This window comes from Sinohyriopsis cumingii, chromosome 1 (assembly GCF_028554795.1).
Source record: "Sinohyriopsis cumingii isolate HCF-2022 chromosome 1, ASM2855479v2, whole genome shotgun sequence".
In the NCBI taxonomy this organism is placed as follows: domain Eukaryota; kingdom Metazoa; phylum Mollusca; class Bivalvia; order Unionida; family Unionidae; genus Sinohyriopsis; species Sinohyriopsis cumingii.
Genome location: NC_142961.1, coordinates 110,456,278 through 110,478,177, shown reverse-complemented (window position 1 = coordinate 110,478,177; position 21,900 = coordinate 110,456,278). Strand labels below are relative to the sequence as shown.

At 34.3% G+C, this 21,900-nt stretch overlaps 1 protein-coding gene across 1 annotated transcript; it reads left to right on the top strand.

Annotated features, from left to right (window-relative positions):
- Positions 1-2,985: 2,985 nt before the first annotated feature.
- Positions 2,986-12,982, top strand: LOC149807596 (uncharacterized). The gene is made up of 4 exons (XM_089968609.1): positions 2,986-3,351; positions 7,096-7,197; positions 8,686-8,742; positions 12,641-12,982. Exons 1-4 carry the CDS (start codon positions 3,022-3,024, stop codon positions 12,743-12,745), a joined length of 594 nt encoding a protein of 197 aa, XP_089824735.1. The 5' UTR covers positions 2,986-3,021; the 3' UTR covers positions 12,746-12,982.
- Positions 12,983-21,900: the final 8,918 nt, after the last annotated feature.

The following is a 21,900-nucleotide window of genomic DNA, read 5'->3' as shown; positions in this document are numbered from 1 at the left end:
TGGGAAACTGTTTTTCTTTAACAATTGAACACTATGCATAATACAAAACTGACGAGCGCCAGCAAAAGAAACAAGTCAAGGAAACCATTTAAATATGGCCCACACCACTTTTAAGTACCAATCCTAGAACCATTTCCATGAAGATGTGTTCTGTGCCGACTTGAAACATACTCTAAATAAGTGTCAACCTCCTTTTACAAATGCAAACAGTGATGTACAATGATGGACTCCACTTTTTCTTGCAGTTCGAAATCGACATGTTCCAAATACACGCAAAAGAGTCAAGAGAATAATGTCACGTGACTGGTTTCACTCTGGAATAAGAGAAGTCACGAAAGTGCGTGATTTCTATCATAGAATAAAAACCGAACTTGCACAAAGATAATAATAATAATAATATGGATTTAGTACAGCGCCTAACCAATAGAAGCTCTAAGCGCTTTACAATATTACATAACACATAAAAACATATACAACTACAAAATTGCAAAAACAAACACCATGAAATTACAAACAAAATGAAAATGTTAGATTTGCTTGGCTGTCATGCATTAGTTGGGTTCTGCTTATCAGACGAAGGTTTCTTTTAGTAGTAAACAGAGATGAGGGGTTAGGGATTGATACGGTTATATGGCAGATGACGCAGAGGTGATGCAGGTTCGTTGGACACCAATAACGATTTTACAATATCATCATCGGGTCTATAAAGAATCCAGACTAAAATGTGATCATGTTTATGTGATGGTTGGCTAAATGGCTATTTGAGGTTGAAAATGTGAATAGAATCAAGGAATTTTCATGTCTGTGGATATCCAGGACAGTCAAAAGGAAACTTGTAATCTCCAAAAATTAATCAGATTGCCACCTATCGATTTTCCATATTCCAGGAGGTTAGTAAACTGTTCCAAAAAGAGAGATAAAGACAGTTTGTTTTTTCAACTAGGAGGAGGGCGGTAAAGGCAGATAAAAATGGACTGAACTTTGTTTCATTGTGAGTGAGATTTGCACTAGTTCAAAAGATATGTGTTCAAAATTGAAAAGTGTTGTGTATTTAAGGCGGTGAATTATGTGGTTCTTTGAGATGACAGCAACTCGTGTCTGTATTATTTCAGGACTACATGTAAGCTTGGCTGATTCTGACTTAAATGTATTACCCTCAGATATTATTATTATTATTATTGTTATACCTACCAGTTATTTGTAGATATTGTTATATTGTTGTCCAAGCCCAGGTATTAATATCTTTCCGCAGTGCTACTTTGAAATTTTCATAAGCAACAATTTTTCTTTGTCTTTCAGTAATACCATTATGGTACAATTTTAAGTTAAAGGTTATACTCAGAAGATCACCAAAAAATGTTAGGAATTGCCTATTTCTATTTACTAACGATATTGATTTTTTTTTTTTCAGTGTTAGATTTAAGTTTAATAAGTTAATGACAACTAACTGGAAGAAGTATCTGCTTATCTTTTATAACCATTAGTTAAAAAGTAAATAAACTCAAATTAAGCTTAAATATTTATCATCACCAATTAGGCTCTGACCCAATTTTAATTATGCCGAAGTCGATTTTATAGTGTTGAGTTCAAGATCGTTAGAAAAAAGCCATCAACCTACATCATTCTAACTTACAATGTCAGCTCAAAGCCAAATCTCCTGCCAACCTCCAAACCAAAATATAAACGGTGACCAGGAGGAATTAAAAAAAAGAAGAAAATAGAAAGTATGCCTATTAATAAAAGGAATGTAAAGATAAAGAATCGTGTTGTTTGCAATTTAAATATTGATAAAGCACACTAAGAAAGCAACGGTCGATTACATTTAGCATGTCAATGGATATTGTTATGTATGTTTATATTAATTGTTTGTCAGTTAGTTTTAAAATTATTGTTATTCCATTACATGTTATTGTAATGTAATATTGTTTGGTGGACTTGATTTTTTTTGAAGAATTAAGTTCAGTTCTGTTTGACTTGATTGATTTTTAAAAAATCATTTCATTGATGTAGATATCTAATAATAGAAACATTGTATCTAGTTGCTGACCTTTAAATCAGTGACAGTTTTGGTAAACAACTTTTTAAAGTTTGTTTTGTTGTTATCTGTCTCAGAGTAAGAATCAGTAAGATGAGTCAAGGTCATACCTGGACTACTTGACGTGAGGCACGTGTTAATTCGTAATCAAATTTCTATTTTTTCCGAAAGGATGAACTCTTGATCCCCATCCGGGAATCTCTTTTGCGTTTTAGTTAGTCTTATATCTGATGTTCACTGGAAATACTAAAGTGCTCTGATAATTCTTGGACAAAGATATTTACCGGATTTTATACAGAATTCAAACACTGGAATAATATTTTCTGTGATTCAACCAGAGACTTTTGACACATCAGTACATCGCAGACTATTGCAGACGTCATCGCCTTTCATTTCGGATTTTTATTCGGGATTTGAACTGTGATTCACTTAGAACTTTTCGTTGATAGGACTTGTGTTTTTTAATTCTTGGATTACAATTTGGATTTAATTCGCAATACCGTAAGTTCTTTTTTCTTATTTTTGTACTTTGAGGTCCTGGGAAATAAATTACTTGTTAAATTTTACAAAGCTTGATGTCTTCGCTCTTTTCTGTTACTTATTTTAAGAGCATAGACTCTTAACTATATATATATATATATATATATATATATATATATATATATATATATATATATATATATATATATATATATATATATATATATATATATATATATAGTGAGAGAGAGATATTTTTTGTGAGATGTTTGGATGGATGGAAGATGAGTGACCGTGACGGTTGCAAATAAACAGTATATAAGTTGAAGAACGCTTGGCCTGAGCTTATACAGTGTGCCATCCGCATTATTGACAATTGGCAGGCGTAGGTCCGTACATTATTGGTGATCAAGGTTACGTCCTGCTCCTGTAGGTGCAATTTTGCTACAAACACACCAAAATACATGCGTGTACAGAACTACGATTCATTGAAGGTCAAAGCCAAGATGGCGGGAGACAGTGGTTTGGGAACGGGTTCAGAAGTGGAACCCGTGAAAGAGAAAAAATGGCAGTTAGAAAAGCGCATAAAAGAACAGCATATCAAGCGAAAGAGCAGATATCTTCCATTTTCGATAGAGCCTATGCCTTATGAGCGACAGAGGTTGGCTGAGCCCATGACCGATGAGGACCGTTTTCTTCGAAAACAATGGTTGAAAGATCAAATATTGTCACCCGGCGAACCCCGTCACGTCGAAGGTTTAGAACCCAAAAACATATTTAAACGAATTTATGGCTATCCCGCAGACCTGATATACAAAGCGTTCCTTCCAGTTGTGGTAATTTGTTTTTTTGAATATTAAGTAGTCTGTATATTCAGTGTCCTTCAGTCGACTGATTCTAGCTTTGCGCAAGGTATTTTGAAAAACGCGTTTTCAAGCCGTAACATTAGTCATACAACGTAAGACACATCACTCGATTGTTTTGTTCTGGGGAGAGGGGGTGATGGGTCTTATTGACTAACTAACGGCGCTGTGTAGCGTGTTTTTATGTCGACTAACTATAACGGAAAACATTTTCAGAAATATCTAGGGATAACGGGCCAAATTTAAAATTTTATCTCTGGTTAATAAATATGCTATTTTTTATAAGGTCAAAGCATCAGAAATAACAAATTGGCAAATAAAGTATACCCCTTTTCATGGTTTTTGCTCACAGCAAGTGCAAACAACTTATTTTATTGCCTGCGAAAAAAAAATTCTCCAAAAAGTGAGCATTTTTTGTATGTTTATATTGAAAACAAATCCAGTAATGGGAAGTTTTTGGGGGTTAATTAATGAAGCAGTCACTAGAGAATATAACCAGACTCATGAGGCATAATTTACAAATGTATGTGGTATATAAAAGGAAATTTTGGGGAAATGTGCCTCAGCCAATACAGAATTAGCAGCTTTAATTTCTCATAATTTACAATTGCCAATCCAAAAGCCATATTATGTGTAGGGTTCCCACGCAATCGGGTAAAAGTCGGGAGAAATTACTTTTTTCCAACCTTGAAAAGTCCTTGAATTTTGCAAATATTGACGAAAGTCAGGAATAACCCGGGAATGTTTCTCCACAACTTGACACCCGCAACAGTTATGTAATTGAGATGTAACTGAACTGATCGTGAGTAAAATTTATCGAGTTCTAACCATAATATTAGGAGGTTGCAGTATGGATCATTTGGGTGTTTGCCATAAATATATTTCTTGAGGCGGGGCCCTGAGTGGTCTAAAGTGCTCTCCATTACGGATCACTGCCATCTCACCTCTGTCTGCATGTGTTCAAGTCTAGGATTTGGCCAATGTGGATATGTGAGAAAGCTTGCCCGTAGCTTCTCGTGGGTCGGTGGTTTTCCCAGGTTCTTCCTCCATCATTAATACTGGTCGCCATGCATAGCCTATCGTGTGCTGAAAAGTGGCATTATTCCCACAACAACAACAACAACAACATTTGTTGAGGCAATCCACACGCTCAGCAGATTGGATTCATCTAGTAGACTTTTTGTTTCACAGCTTGATATCCGTATTTTTGTTACTTTTAATGAAAGTATGAAAAAAAGTTATCACAAGAGGCCAACATGGTGGCATTAAAGCATAGCCAATTAGCAGATGGCTAGCAAACTTAAATGTTGTTAAATCGATTTATACCTGCATGAAATTGATATGAAAATTATTTATTTTCTCAGAAATTGCAATTATTAAAATCATTGTCTTTAATCTGCTGAACGACCATAAAACTAATGCGTTGATGAAATTTGAGCTGGTGTTAGCAATTTCGATTGCTAGTAGCACGAGAACACAATCTCACAACCCTCATTTTCAAATATTGTAGAGAAAAAAATTAAAGTCATTGAAATAAAAATACAAAAACGAAGGGGCACAAAATTCTCTATATTTATTCTGAGATCAACTTTAGGAGTTTTGTTGTATCACATGAAAACCATGTTGACATGCTCTCTCTTGCTGAATCAGACTGGTCAAGTTTCTTGTAGTTGTTCTCGAAATAAAAATGTTGAGTTCTTTCTGGTTTTTACATGCGGTATCAGACTTTCATTTAATATAATTGAAATTTTGTACAACAGTATTGAAAGGTGTTTGTTGTTGATATCACGTGACTATTTGACTTCTGAAGTTGTTTGAGATTTGTGAAATCGTGACTATTAACGCAAATGGCGAGTACTAGGTCAGGTTTCATCTATGCTGAGTTTCGTCTAGTATGTCAGCGGGTGAAAGACATAACGATTATAATACTTGCCGGTTTTGAGAAAATAAATAATTTTCCTATTGATTTCATGCAGGTATAAGTCGATATCACCTAGTTTAACTTTGCTAGGCCTGCTGGTAAGTTATCTTACGGTGGTGGCAGATTCCAAATTTGATAACGTATTTGCTCTGAACCCACACTCCATCCAAAATGTCCAGATCTGAAAAATGGGGTTGGAATATTTGGCGGAAATCCAGATTAGAAAACTTTCAAATCTCTGACCTGAACTTTGGTGTGAAACTATCACACAGTGATATGTAGCTTGAAGCATTGGGTTCAGATCTTAAATGGAACGCATGAGAAATGTGAAATTGTCATCCCTTTTATTATATATTAAGAAACAATAATAGCCCATGTATCAATACAGGTTTGGGGACTGGTTTATTGAACTACAAGAAGACAAGTTGATTTTACAGAAAATTCAGTCCTTGTTTATACAACAATATATAATTTTGAAGGTTTTTTGTCAAAATTTAAAGCAACCCTTTTGTAAATCATCAGTCTTTAAATGATGGAATTTGTAACCAAATTGTCATAAGGAGTTTAGGTTGGTTGAAAAATCTCATTTAAGATTTTATTGGCACACATAATTTCAGGGTTAAACTTTTTTTGTAACAAGATAAGATTCTAAAACTTTGCTATTATTGGGGTTTTTTCATACTGTGATAGGAAATGTTTACTTTGTATAACATGCAGATATGTTGCTCTAGAATTGGAATTAAAGGTTTGAAAGGAAACAAAATAATTTCCATGTAGCAATAAAATGCAGGTCAGCAAATTAAAGTTAGAAATTGTATTCTGTACATTGAAATGGCTTTAAATGCCAGTTTATGGGAATATAGTCAGATTTGTTTTGTGTTACTCATTTTGTGGTTTTGTACATGATCATCTTTTCTGACACATATGTTTTGGAGAGTTTTGAAAGCGAAACATCTTCAGATTTGGAAAATGCATGTTTTATAATCCAAAATGTTCTTTAATTCCATTCAGTAATGGGGATATGTTAACCTTGAAAAAATTAATTTCATCCTAGAAAAGACCTGGAAATTTATATTTAGAAAAGCGTGGGAACCATGACTATCCTAGAGGATCACCATGTTAACATTTGCACAGATCCTGCCTAAATTGGAGTGATGCTGCAAATGACAGGTAGAAGTTAGTTCAGTTTCAAATTCAGCAGTTTTTATTCGTTTGCATCAGCTCAAAACAATGAGTGTATTTAACAATACTCAGGGAAAGTTGAATGTTCATTTTCTGTGTCTGATTTCATCTTCAGTTGTAGGTCCATAAGTCCTAGGGTCTGGCAGTCTGTTTCTTAATCCATTAGCACTCAACAGATTCATGACATCTCTTGGATTATTATAATCTTTGATGTATGGTGAATTAATGTATGGTCATCACTGCAATTTCAGGGATGATTTCTGTTTTTATGTCCATCATTGAACCATAAGGCCCCCCCAAAAATGTGTGATTCCTATGGCACTGGTTTTAAAATTAGGGTACATAGATAGGTTTTTCTTTTATTTAACTATATATTTTGTAATGATTAGAATATATAATATTACTAAGCATTTAAAGTACTGACCTAAACTGGCTCAGTTGGCACAAACTCAAATCAGTTTGGGAATTTGAATTTTATTTTAAAAATTCTTGGAGGGAAAAAGGTGCTAGGGCAGCAAAAAACAAGGATGGTCATACTTCTAAAGTATTATGATCAAGTAAGTATTATCAATAAAAGGAAGAAAAAAAACTGAAAAAATTGGTTTCTATTACAGGGGGAGATTCCAGCAGCAGTTGGTAGGGTAATGATCCCTAGACTTCTCTTAACATGTGGAGTACTGTATTATTGGTACTACTGTATCAAGTACGCTCCAAATGTAAGTATGTCCAGAATGAGTGTGGTCACTGTCTTTCTCTTTTATCCATTATTTATCTTTCAAATTGCTTCCCATTATATGAAGGAATTTCCTCCCCATAGTACAGTACTGCTCATGTGGTCAAGTGATCTTAAGTGCTCAACTTTAAAGAATGCAAATGGTGATGATCTGACTTAAGATATGGATCTTCAAATGATGCCCAGTTTGTTCAAAATGAAAATGGATGTGATCTTAAATTTGAACATCTTATAACTCAAGAAAAACATTGATTTGACACTCAGCAGTTGAAAAGAAGAAATTGTCTTATCTTGAATTCCTGGGAATTCTTTGTGGTCAGTGGGATGTCAGTCACTTGAGGAATACCTGTTCACAGTCTCATTTCCTGCAATTATTTTTGAAAATTCCAGTTGTGATTAATTATTAATATTAACCACAAAATTGCTGTCTCTATCCCAAATCCAATTAATCAATTAATTACCAAAGATATTTATTGTACTTTCATCAGACTTAATTCATTCTGCCTTCAGATTTATATATGACTATTAACATCTGTCATGTCAGTTTTCACATGCAAAGGGTTGTAGCTTTTTTAATTTCCTAACTATAGCAAATTTTAAAAAAGAATTGCTTTTTTAAAAACTATTTTATGATTAACAAATTGTATATGGAACTTCATGACTTAAAGTGACTGCTGGAGCAGAACATCTCTGATAACATGGAAAAACATCCAGATTATGGTAATATGTTACAAGGGAGATAATATGGCTTTGCATCAAATTATATTGTAATATTCTTCCATTTTTAGAGCATGTAAACTAATTTGCAACAGTTGGTTTTGTCTTGTCCTAATTTCTCTGCTTCAACTTGATGATGTATTAAGCAATTCTCTATATTCAGACATAACTCGTGGGTGGAGGGGCATTTCTTTAATTCTCTCAATGGTCTTTCCACCACATATGCAATGAGAGGAGAAACAAAAAATTGTGTGAGCAGTACTGTAGGTATTTAGCTATAAAGAATATAGTGAAAACATATCTTTTGGACAGAATAGGGAGAATGAGAGTCGAACAGGGAGAAGTCAGAGCAAAGCAAGAAATGCCCTCTATTTCTCAACAGGCATATTTGCATTTAACATTTGTTTCGAGCAATACTTTCTTTGTATGAAAATTCTCTATGGTGTATATATTTTAACACATTTTGTAAGTATACAAATGTGTTAAGTTCATATGCAGTGTATATTAGTCATATGACTTTAAAAGAACTCAATAGAAACTATACATTTTAATTAATTTTAACTGATAGGAGTACCTAGATTACAGAATTGAAATTGCTGAAAGTTTTTCAGTGATAAGCAGGCATGCATGTCTTGCTTGTTTAACTCTGTTCATGGATTCTACATGGTGTTGCATGGCAGTCTTGTTACTTTACATACATATGCCTTCATATGAATTGCAGGATTGTTTCTGATGAATAATCATTTAATTCCAGGACTGGACAAGAGCAAAAGGCTGGTACTTGTACTCAACCAGACCAAAAGCATATACAGTAAGTCTTTTTCATTTAAATTTTAGGCAGATATTGGCTTCCAAATTGGTTGTCAAAGAGACTGTCTGAAAATAAAATATTGACATCATTTCATTTGATGAATTAATTAAATTGACACATGAATTTATTGAATTGACACAGAATCTTGAACAAAACATGCTGTACTTGTATGCTCAAGTTGGATATTGTTTTAAAAGATTTGTCATTACAGTTTCTGCAGTAATTGTATAACAACTGAAATTGTTACATTTCCGGTATTTATTTTAATACTTAAGAGCATGCTGGGAATGCTCATGTCTATTCATTCCAGTATTTTAGTTTTGCAAGTAGTCGCCAAATTTGAATCCATGAAAAACATTTGTTTGGTTATTTGGTTACTTTAAAAGGGCTACATTGGAATTTTCCATTCTTTATCTTGCTTTTGTTTACTAGTAACTTAAGAGTTTGCCCAGTATTTATCAGTATTTCATCTAATAATTCCTCCTTTCTTCCAATTATTTTCTTTGAAAACAAGTATTCAGTGATGCCAATATTCTGATTTCTGAAAGTTTCTTTCTTCAGAAATTAAGTCCTTTGTTGTCACTGGTGTCTGACCTTCAGTTGCTTATCTTTGTAGCCCTAATTCCATTGACATGAAGATTGCAGGTCTTTGATGGGGGGGGGGGGAATTTGTAGCCTAAGTCACATTTTCTTAAGTAATATGGATATTTTCTTGCAACCCTAACACCACTGGCACAAATTGAGGGGAGATTATCATGTTTCTTAAGGATGAATAAATTAATGTTTTTAAACCTAAATGCAATCTGAGGGTTTGGGAAGTCAGAAATAGAAAAAGAAATGTGGATTGTTGCCATGACTAAAAGTTCAAATGGTATTGCAAAGTTGTACAGTTATGTCTGATTTGGGGGTAATGTCTAGACCAAATGTATACTTATTATGTGGTCCAATCAGTGTGCATTCCTGGCTTACTGTGTGTATGAGGGCATGCATATGTCATGCATGCAACTTCTTGACCTACTTTGAGGTAAAGGCTTAACATTTTGAGGTTTGTGAACAGTTGTTGTGTTGATAATTGTGTGCAGCATTTGCATAATGTTTAATCAGAACCAGAGGGAAAGTACATGGATAGACAGCTAAATGTGCACATCAGTTGTATATTTTTTGTATCCAGTACAAGACAGAAAGGTTAATGGATAGACAGCTAAATGTGCACATCAGTTGTATATTTTTTGTATCCAGTACAAGACAGAAAGGTTAATGGATATACAGATAAATGTGCACAGCAGTTGAATAGCTTTTATCCAGACCCTGGTAGAAAGATTAAGGGATTTACAGTTGTGTAATTTTTAGCAACTGAAAGAGGGATGGGACTTGTTTGGTTGCCTGACACAATAAATAAATGTTCAAGCTTAGTAATATCGTGTTTGATGACTTTAAATTCATATACTGCAATTTTGGGGGGTTTTGATTGGTGCTAACTTCGTGCAGGTTTGCCTAGCATTATCAATGTTGGTAAAAAAAATGATTTTTTTGGTCATGTTGTTTTGGCCTCTTTTAAGTCCTCTTACACTGTTTAGTGTTGTATAGTCATTTTCTGAGATACATGATTAAGTTTTGTTGTGATTATCTTCACAACATGTCTCTAAATTATACAGTAATTCCACTGACAAATTGCTTGTGTAAATGCGAATCACAGTCAAGCCACCATCATACTTTTCAGTGTTAAGTATCATTCAAAACACTCATTTGTTTTCCTCATGAGCTTACAACCAAGGTTTTTCCCTTCAATCTCTGCAAAAGGCCAATTTTCAAGGGTATAAATACCAGTCATGTGCTGTGTTGTGGCAGACAGATTTTGACCAGTATTGTGTACACATTATGTAAAAGACCAAATATGAACACTGTATTCTTACTCTGGAGATTTCAGTGTATCGCAGTGAAGAAAAGTATTCCATACTACATAATATTCTTGAAAGGTATAAAATAAACATACAGTATATTAATTGGTGTCGGAGATTGTTGTTCTTGTAGAATTAACCTTGCCGTAATAGTGTTGATGCAGGCTAAATTGCTTGTTCTGCTTCAGCTTTATTTATCTGGTTGTATACTTCTATATTGACTTGAGTTAGAGAATAATAATACATTATATATTATTGCATAATGAAATTCCACTAGTGAAATATATTAAAGTATCAGTACTGTTATTATGGTTAAAGATAGACATGTATGGCAGGGAGCATCCGTTGTTTTAATCCTACAGGAGCATTTATTAATTGCATATTCCTTAGAAGTGACCTTTAGTTAACTAAATTTATATTTCAAAGTAATAGTGCAATCTAGAATATGCCATATTGCTATATATAATGGTAAACACCCAAATGGTATCATACTTTCCATGTGTTTTAGAATTCACTTTGTTTCTGTTTCTACACTTTCATGAGAAATACATTGAGCATATTTTTAGTTATTTTTTTAATGTGTTTTCTTAATTTGTGACCCACGCATGTGTCATTTACATTTAGGTAAGCAAAGATGAATTCTATATGTAATTTAATAACAAAGGGAACATAAAAAGCATTGATTGATGCTGACCCATTTCATGACAAGAATTTAGAATGGAATGTTAAAGACTGACAATTTTATTCTTGATTCATTCTCGCACTGTGCACAGTTCATTTTTGTTATTACTAGCATTTATTAAATTGTTGAAATTCAAAATTGCTCTCCTGTTTTGCGATTAAAATCCTTAGTTGACATCCAGTTGATGTTGGCCTTGTGAGGAGGTAAAGATCGGGATGTTACAGAATTGTTTGATTTTTAACAAGTACTAGAGGGATAGTTTTAAGGGATTTGTAGATAATTGTACTGAACAGTTGTGTAATTTTAACCAGTCCCAGAGGGAAAAAGTTATGCGATGGGGAAGGCTGAAAATAAACAACTTTGTAAAGTTTTTGTTTGATCCAGCTTTACATCAGATTTTGGTTGAGATGTCATGTACCTTGATAATAAATTTTTTCTGTATATTTTACTCTCAATAGTTTTAAACAACAATGTGGCCCTGTAAAAATAAGCATTGAAATGGCCATTCGTGTCTGTGTTGGAATTTCAATATTACTGACATTTTAATACTTGTGTAGGAAAATAATGTGGAAAAAATGTGAAAGAAAGTTGTGCATTTCTTAACACTCCAGCTAATTTTTCAATACAACATGACTTCAAATAACCTGTTTCAAACTTCATGTAGACTTCACTTGCATTATATTTAGGTATAGGCACTTTGCTGTTGAGTAGATAGGAGAACAATGTTGACATATTGATAGATTATTTGGTAAAAGATAGGTAGATGTAAAGATTGGAATAAATGGATTGATAGTATTCAGTCTTGCGTATAAAATATGAGGAAGTAATAAGTAAACAAACTGTTTTTCAGAGTTGTTTCAGCTTTGATGTATGCATAAACAGGTCCAATTGAAATTTAGTATTATACCTCACGGTTAGAAAGATAATCCCATGACTTAAGTTGTGTATTCCCAAGTTTTATTTATATTGACACGTGTGAAAGTTTCACTTTATTATTATCGGATTACTGAAAAACAAGTCCGGTACTATGTGACGTTGCCTATATATGCACATGTGTATAAAAGTGCACAATACATTGTACACTATTCAAGGTTGAGTCTTAAAATCAGGGGTGGATGGGTGAGGGGCAGACTATAGATGTATATGATGGTTTTAGAAGTTTAATTCATTCCTGGGTGGTTGGGGGAGAGGGACTCTTTTGGGAAATAAAACTAAATGTAATGGAAAAATGAAAATTGATATGCATCTGTTTGGCAGTATCCTAATTGTAATATTGGATGGCCTTTGTGAAATTCATTTGTTTCTGTTCTACTTTTAGATTGATGAACGTCCTCCAGAGAAGGATCATGATGACTTCTTTGATAAGGGATTCAAGAATAGAACTTGCCTAAAAGATGGAAAGACTAGCTTTGTATCTGATTAAACATGTCATATTGATTGTTTGTTTCAATGGTGAAATTACATTTTATTGTAAATAATATGATTCAGCAGAGCTCATAATTTATAGGGATGGCAACCCAGAAGAATGAAGGAGCTAAATAATTGAAAAATCTGAGCTCTGGAGTATTAAGAAAAAAGTTGTTTTCTGAATTTATTTAGTTGCTATGTGATTTTCTAGAATAAGAAGTGGAAAAGAGAAAAATTAAAGGTTATACTGGCATGTTTTTATTGTTATTTCTCATCAGCATTGCTATACCTTGTCCATATTCATTGGACAGGAATACAGAATTTGTATAGTTATGCGTGTCTGTCTGCACATCCCATATGTTTATGTTCTGTAATTTTGGTGGATTGAAACCAAATTTGGTACAAGGCAAAGCTTCAAGAACTAGGTTTTGTTCCGTTTTCAGTTCTTTCTTTCAGTCAAAATTTGGTAAGAGGTTTAATTCATGGCCCCTTTTATTCACTTACCATGAGGTGGATCCTATTATGTTGTGTCTGGCAAGCTGTCTATCCATCCATCTGTTACCAACTTGGTTTTTGCAGTTTTTCAAGTGATTTACCATCTACAGTTGTCATATTTTGTGGATGTCATGTACTTTAGGTAACAAAGAACCATGCTAATTTCTGGGATAAAAGCTGAAGGTCAGGGTCACTGATTGAGAGAAGATGAATGGTTTTTGCACTGTAACCTGTGTTGTCCACTATCTTTAGGCAATTTACATTATGTGGGAACAACCATTTAATTTGGTGGGTGGGGAATCCTCTGGGATTTTTTATCAGAGCAAAATTCTAATTGAGAAATGGCTTTGGAAAAAAAATCTCTGATTTATAGCAATAAAAATCTATTGCATCTCTCTCTTGATAACTCTTGCACACCAGGGTCCGAAAACAGAGACCACATGAACATTATAAGCACAAGTGAGTTACAGAGTGACCTCAAGAAAATTAAAAAGGGGATGCCATCTCCTTGGTGCTTTTTTCTAGCTTAATACTTGTGTTATAATCTTATTGTGAATAATTCTAAGTGAAGACCTTTTTCTAATGAAGCTTTTCACTTCTTTTGTCTTAATTACCTTTATCTTCAAAATAACCAATCTTGCAAAGATCATTAGCATCATTTTCTAAGAGGTTTCAGCAACCACTGTGTGTTATGCAGGTATAATTAGAAGCCTTTTAATTTTTCTTTCAACTACTTCATTTGATTGAATACAGAAGTACTGTTGCTAGAAGACATAAGTGACATTTTCATTGATTGAAATTTTGTTGAATATTGTTATTCACAGCATATTGATGGAGTGGTGTATATTCAGTATTAGTTAATTTTGTTTTGGTAAAAGAAAAAACAAATCCAAGCTCAGAAGAAAATTTCAGGACACCTCATCCACCTCCTTCACTCTTGAAAATTGTATAGTTGCTCCCAAAAGTGGAACAACCTAATTTATTTGAAGTTGGTTAGATCAAAGAGGTGCATACTCTTCATTCTCTTGAAAGATAATGTTTTAGCCATCTTTATTAAACATTATAGGGTAGTTCATGATCAGTGGCAATGTTTCGTTGAAGTTCAGTTATACTGCAGATATTTCATTAGCTGTAATAATGTGAAAGTGTGATTCATTTTTAAAGGCAAAATGTCGAAAGGAAGGTGTGATTTTTGAAAGGGCAAGTGTTGAAGTTAACAAAGTCCAGCAAAACCGAAATCTAGAACTGGTTGAGGGTTTGACTTTATAAAGCCCCACAGCAAGGGGCAAATTATTTTATTTTCTTCACATACTGCATATGCTATATCAGCATCAGTCATTTTGGAGTGTACAACATCAACACTACCCTACCCAGCACTGAGGCAATGCAAAAATGCAGCGATCAATCCCAGAAGTGACTAACATTTAAAACATTCCAACTAGTGGGCCATTATATGCTTGTTACTCTCTCACAGCAGTTCAGATTGATAAAGATTATTATCAATACTGAGAAAAATTCAACAGGATCTCTTTGGCAAGTTCTGAACAGTGTTATCATTCAATCTCTTATGGCCTGCATTCAGTTTAAATAATAAAAAAGCAGTTGACTTTCCAAGATGTTTTGTTTTCCAGAAAGGATTATACTTGCAGGATTGGATCTTTGTCTTCAGTGATTATTATATTAGGAACTTAGGCATGAGAGGAACTTATTAAATTGGTGAGAGAGAAAAAAGCCCCAATTATTACATTTGCTTATGCATTATGCATAAACATAAACAGCTGGATTAAAATAAAAATCTCTGGCATCATGGAGATGTGACAGGCATCCATATGAGGTTATATTCTTTTGACTACTTGATTCACCAATCAAATTAAAGCCTTCACATTTATGAAAGTGTAAAACTTCATTTGGACCATACAGTTTATAATGATCACTCTAACACAAAATACAATATTTGTTCTAATTGGTTACTAAAATAAAGTGCATTAGGAGTTCCAAAGGTTGGCAGAACACAAGCCTTTATTTGTGCCTGCATACAATTTATTTGAATCAGATTGTAATGCTAACTTCCAAACATCCAAAATGTTGATGAATATTTAAAGAGAAAATCAAGAAATAATTGATTGCTTGTACATTTTAGGAAAAAGAATTTGCACATTCAGCATTACTTCTTTGAGGTAAGATTATGGTGGGCATATCATTTTGAAAAAAGTTATTGTGTAACTGTTGTCAACATGTACAACGGATATTGAAGGGATGTTTAATTCTTCCTTCAATCTTGACAACATTCATGCCATTTATGGAATCATTAGAGCAATGAATCAGTTTGTATTCTATAGTACACCTCATTTTGCTAAATTTTATCTTCATATGACAGTTATCTGGTCAAAACTTAAGTGTAAGCTTAGGTTTACAGTTAAATATTTTTTATGAATTTTTGTATATGGGACAAGTAATCCGACTTACGGAGAATATTTATTTTTAGACTTAATTAAAAACAGGGTTCCCATGCTACCGGGAAATCAGGAAAAAGTTGGGAGAAATGATAATTTTTTTCCCAACTGTGAAAAGTCCTTGAATTTCGCAAATATTGATGAAAGTCAGGTAAAACCTGGGAATTTTCCTCCAACACTTGACGGCCGAAATAATTATTTACGCGATTCATAACTAAACTGATAATGAGTTAAATTTATCGAGTTCTAACCAGAATATTTGGAGGGTGCAGTATGGATTATTTGGGTGCTTGCAATAAACATATTTGCTGAGTAAATCCAAATGCACAGTGAATTATATTGGTGTAGTAGATTTTTATTTTCAAAGTCAGCTCGATATCCATATCTTTCCTTACATGGAAGGTATGAAAACCAGTCTAGCATCACAAGAGGCCAACATAGTGGTGTCAAAGCGTAGCCACTTACCAGATGGCCTAGCAAACTTTAGATGTTGTTAGATCGAGTGATACATGCATGAAATCGATATGAAAATTACCTATTTTCTCAGAAACTGTGACTATTATAATCATTTTGTCTTTAATCTGCTAAGGACAAAATAAAACTACAGCGATGATAAAATGTGTCCTGTTACTCACGATTTGCATTGCTAGTCGCTTAAGTATACAAATCTAACAACCCACATTTTCAAATGTTGTAGAGAAACAAGTTTTTAAAAAATATTACATGAAAGTGGTATACTGGTTATAATGAAAATAGAGAAAAAAATGAAGAACACAAATTTCCATATTTATATATTCCAAGAACAGCTTCTGGAGTTTTGTTGTATTACATGACTATCACTTTGACATGTGCTCTCTGCTTGATAAATCAGACTGGCCACTAGTACTATAACAAATTAGCATACTTTTCATCAGCTCTCAACCATCTAGATTTTTAGATATTTATCTCTGTAGCAGACACACGTAAATATGTAAGCCAAGTCGACTGCTCAATGGCAGTCCAAGTTATGCATTTGATCTCCAATGCTCATCTAACTGTGACAGGCAGTCACCGACAAGCCAACCCATTTCCAAGCCTAACTCAAAGTAAATCTAAACCACATTACAGATTTAGCTTATGTGTGAATTTATAAATGCTAGGCTTGTGATAATTAGGTTCATGCTTTCTACCTTAAAAATTAGGGGGATGTCGAAATACAAAACTATCCAGTGAGACCTTAAAAACCTTCACATGAGCTAGTCCATGTAACCAGCATAGCTTTGGAACCGTCAATGTATTCTGATCCAAGTAGGTGTGTGCACTGTCTCTTAGACCTAGATGTACCTTTTATAAGTTTTGTCTTATCAGTTCCACTTTGGATAGTTGTGGCCCTTGACAATACACTTCATATCATAACATGAAAAACTGCTTGTGACAGCATATTCTAATGCAAAGTAGTATGAATATTGTCTCAGAGAACTATGTGTGCCTTTTTGGGGTTTTAATAGTCTTAACTACTTTTTGGATTAAATTATGACCCTTGGCAATTGGCATCATGTTGTTATATAGAATGTTGCTTGTATCAGGTATAGCTCAAGAACCATTTAACATATACTGATGCCATTTGGTATTTGTCAATCTTCATGTGCATTTTGGGAGTTTAGTCTTATCTACTCCTGTTCAGACAGAGTTATTGCCCTTGTCAAACAAATTATTTTCCCATGTAATGTAACTTGTAGTCAGCATAGCTTAAGAACCAGTCAGTATCTTTGGATGAAATTGAGCAAGAATTTTTTCTCTTAGATTTAGATGTTATAAATTGTCTGGTTTACATTATTATTGAACAAAATTATGACCCTAGTCAACCAATTTTACAGGGGGTGTTGCTTCTGATAGCATTTCTGAAGAACTGGTTAACATATTCTGATACCATTTCATGTGAACATTGTTTCTTAGACCTAGATTTATCTCTTATGGGTTTTGTCTCATCAACTCCATTTTGGAGAAAGTTATGGCTTTTTAAAAAATCAATTTCTTACCTTTGTCCAAAAGGGTTTGAGTCTCGGGCTTGGCCAGTGTATGTGAGAATCCTTGGGAATAGTATCCTGTGAGTTGGTGGTTCATCCTGGGATTTTACAGCTTCCTCCATCACTAAATATGCTGGTATCCATAAATAGCCTATCATGTGCTGAAAAATGATGTTAAACCAAGAAAACCACAGCCACAAACCCTTTTGAAATGACTCTTGTAATGCTAAAATTCTACACTGCCTAGGAGGTATTTCACACTTTTCAGGAAATACATGGCTTCACTTAATTTTCCAGTGGAAGTAAATTTCTTTGGTCTGGTTGATGATGAATGGCAAGACTTGTAAATGCACCTTAAAAATAAACTACCAGTTAGTGATCTTATAATACATTACTGTTCCAGACAGCATGTTCCACATAGATGGTGTTACATTTTTTCTGTTTGGATAAGTGGATATTTTTTCCACCAATCCAAACAAATAAGTTCATTTAACATGCTATCATTTACTGTCACCAACCTCCCTCCGACTCCAGGAAATATGTGAAGGGATATAACTCCTTTTTTCATATTTTTATATATCTACATGTTAGTATTGTCTGTATACTTGTTGATAATAAGGGCTTATTTTCCATAAAAAGTACATATAATTTCACTTGAAATAGTTGAATACTACAGTAGACCTATTAATAACAATTGTGCAGACTATTTGGTCTTTGATATAACTTTAATTTTACTGTATCTTCAATTCCCTATTTCGACAATAAAATGAACTTAATTCATGAAGAATTATTACTATGTAAGATATTAAATACACAATAATATTCAAGTTTTAGGATAGATATATAACAAGGAGGTACTTTAGGTACATCTAGACCTACAAGCTGTACATTCCCAGTGAAGCATCATGGTTTGTACCATGAGATTGACAACATAGTAAGTACAGTTATGACAATAACGATCTGAACCTCACTTGGGTTTTAAGAAAAGGCTGGTTGTACATAACTCAGTTTTTTGTTTGGATATACTTATTGGTAAAAAGAACAAGATAAAGGGAGTGGGTCATCTTTGACTATAGTATTACTGCAAGTAATAACTGGAACCTCTCATTTATTTGGCCACATGGAGCCCCTTTCAGAGAAGAAAAATGAACATTCTTTTATGTGACTATTTGCAAGAAAGTTGTTTTACTTAAAAATCTTTCCAGAAACACTGGTCTAATGGATAGAGAGTGTTTTGGAACAGTTTTATTAAGCTACGCTCTTGTTATTGTTACTGTCATAGCATCAAGAGTGGTTAATTATAATAGCATTAAGACTGGTTAATTAAAATAGCATCAAGAGTGGTTAATTATAATAGCATCAAGACTGGTTAATTATAAGGTCAAATTATTTTTGTTTTAGTATAATATGTGCCTAACCATTGCATACATTACACTCATATTTAAGTGTTTACCCAAGGAGAGTCATTGGCTTGGGGCTGCCATCCATCAATCTGGCTGTCACACTATAACTGGTGAGCAAGCTATCTAAAAACAACTGCGGTTATTGCAGTCAAATAAGACCAGACCATTGGCCATTTTATTTACATTAAATAATGTACTGGCTTCAAAAGTTGAGGAGTTTCTTCAAAACCGATCACTTTAATTTGGGCATTATGGGATTGTGGTTCCAAGATTACTTGCCTCTGAAATTGAATTTCCTGACAACATGTAGACTTGTCTGCTGTCATACTTCTCCATATAAATATGACAGATATGAGCAGTTGTCAACTTTAAACCTTTTCCAAAGTAAAATGGCCACGGACAAAATGTAAACAAAATATACAATTTGCTGATGATTTCAGAATTTATACGTACCGATATAAAGCAAATATATTTATTGGAGAAAATGATAGTGAAACTTTAGATCTAATGTTGCATTGTTTCATGTTTTAACTGTTTTACTGAAGGAATGTGTTAAAAGGACATCCAGCTCAGGAACAAGTGATAAAAGAGTTGGTGTTCAGGATGACAAAAAAATTGCTTTTGTAATTTTTATCTAATGACAACAGCTTGCTGATGTATTGAATGTGGTACATTTCAGCTATTCTTTATTGCAGCACAAAATGTCTTAATGTTAATTTTTTTAGTTTTATGCAATTATCCCCACTCCTACCAATATATAACAATGAATTCAAGTTTGATTTTTATGAAGTGACATATGTCATGTTTACAATCATATGGACACAAATAGGTCATGGGGGAAAAAAGTCTTAACTGTGTCATGTATACCAAAGGTATTGATGCAATATATGTGAACCAAATTCCAAAGTCATTATAAAGTTCAATATACAAGAAACTGAAAAAGAAATAATTTTGTTTTTGCCTCTGGAGGCATTATTTCTTTCACAGTTGATGCATTGTCGGTAAAATTGTGCTGATTAACAGAGATATGAAAATGAACATTGATAGTACTGGCAGTTGGGCAAAGTATGTCACAGTGACTTATTCTGCACATTATGATGTGTCTTGAGGCATCCTTTCTTTATCAATATGCAAACTTAAGTGATCTAAAATGAACAGCTCAAGCAGTGCAAGGTGTTAGATGTAATTTGCATGAATTGTGGTGATGTTGATTTCAAGAGGAAGATTTGAACATTTTATTTCATAATTTCATACCCCTATTGAGAAAGCATCTGCAAAGTTAAACTAACAAAAATGGAAGCTGTAAATAATCATAAATTTGGAAAAGTAGGTCCAAGTGATTAAGTTGTCTTTATAGATGTCTCAGACTGTAAGCATACATTGGGCATCCTTATTGAGATACAGCCAACACCAGAATATACACCAGCATATGGCATATGAAGTGTAGGCCCTAATGATGGTACAGTGGGCATCCTTACTGAGATACAGCTAACACCAAAATATAGACCAGCGTATGGCATATGAAGTGTAGGCCCTAATGATGGTACAGTGGGCATCCTTACTGAGATACAGCTAACACCAGAATATAGACCAGCGTATGGCATATGAAGTGTAGGCCCTAGTGATGGTACAGTGGGCATCCTTACTGAGATACAGCTAACACCAAAATATAGACCAGCACATGGCATATGAAGTGTATGCCCTTGTGATGGTACAGTGGGCATCCTTATTGAGATACAGCTAACACCAAAATATAGACCAGCATATGAAGTGTAGGCCCTAGTGATGGTACAGTGGGCATCCTTACTGAGATACAGCTAACACCAAAATATAGACCCGTATGGCATATGAAGTGTAGGCCCTAGTGATGGTACATTGGGCATACTTACTGAGATACAGCTAACACCAAAATATAGACCAGCATATGAAGTGTAGGCCTTAGTGCTGGTACAGTGGGCATCCTTACTGAGATACTGCTAACACCAGAACATAGACCAGCATATGGCATATGAAGTGTAGGCCCTAGTGATGGTACAGTGGGCATCCTTACTGAGATACAGCTAACACCAAAATATAGACCATCATATGAAGTGTAGGCCCTAGTGATGGTACAGTGGGCATCCTTATTGAGATACAGCTAACACCAAAATATAGACCAGCATATGGCATATGAAGTGTAGGCCCTAATGATGGTACAGTGGGCATCCTTACTGAGATACAGCTAACACCAGAATATAGACCAACGTATGGCATATGAAGTGTAGGCCCTAGTGATGGTACAGTGGGCATCCTTACTGAGATACAGCTAACACCAAAATATAGACCAGCATATGAAGTGTAGGCCTTAGTGCTGGTACAGTGGGCATCCTTACTGAGATACTGCTAACACCAGAACATAGACCAGCATATGGCATATGAAGTGTAGGCCCTAGTGATGGTACAGTGGGCATCCTTACTAAGATACAGCTAACACCAAAATATAGACCAGCGTATGGCATATGAAGTGTAGACCCTAGTGATGGTACATTGGGCATACTTACTGAGATACAGCTAACACCAAAATATAGACCAGCATATGAAGTGTAGGCCTTAGTGCTGGTACAGTGGGCATCCTTACTGAGATACTGCTAACACCAGAACATAGACCAGCATATGGCATATGAAGTGTAGGCCCTAGTGATGGTACAGTGGGCATCCTTACTGAGATACAGCTAACACCAAAATATAGACCATCATATGAAGTGTAGGCCCTAATGATGGTACAGTGGGCATCCTTATTGAGATACAGCTAACACCAAAATATAGACCAGCGTA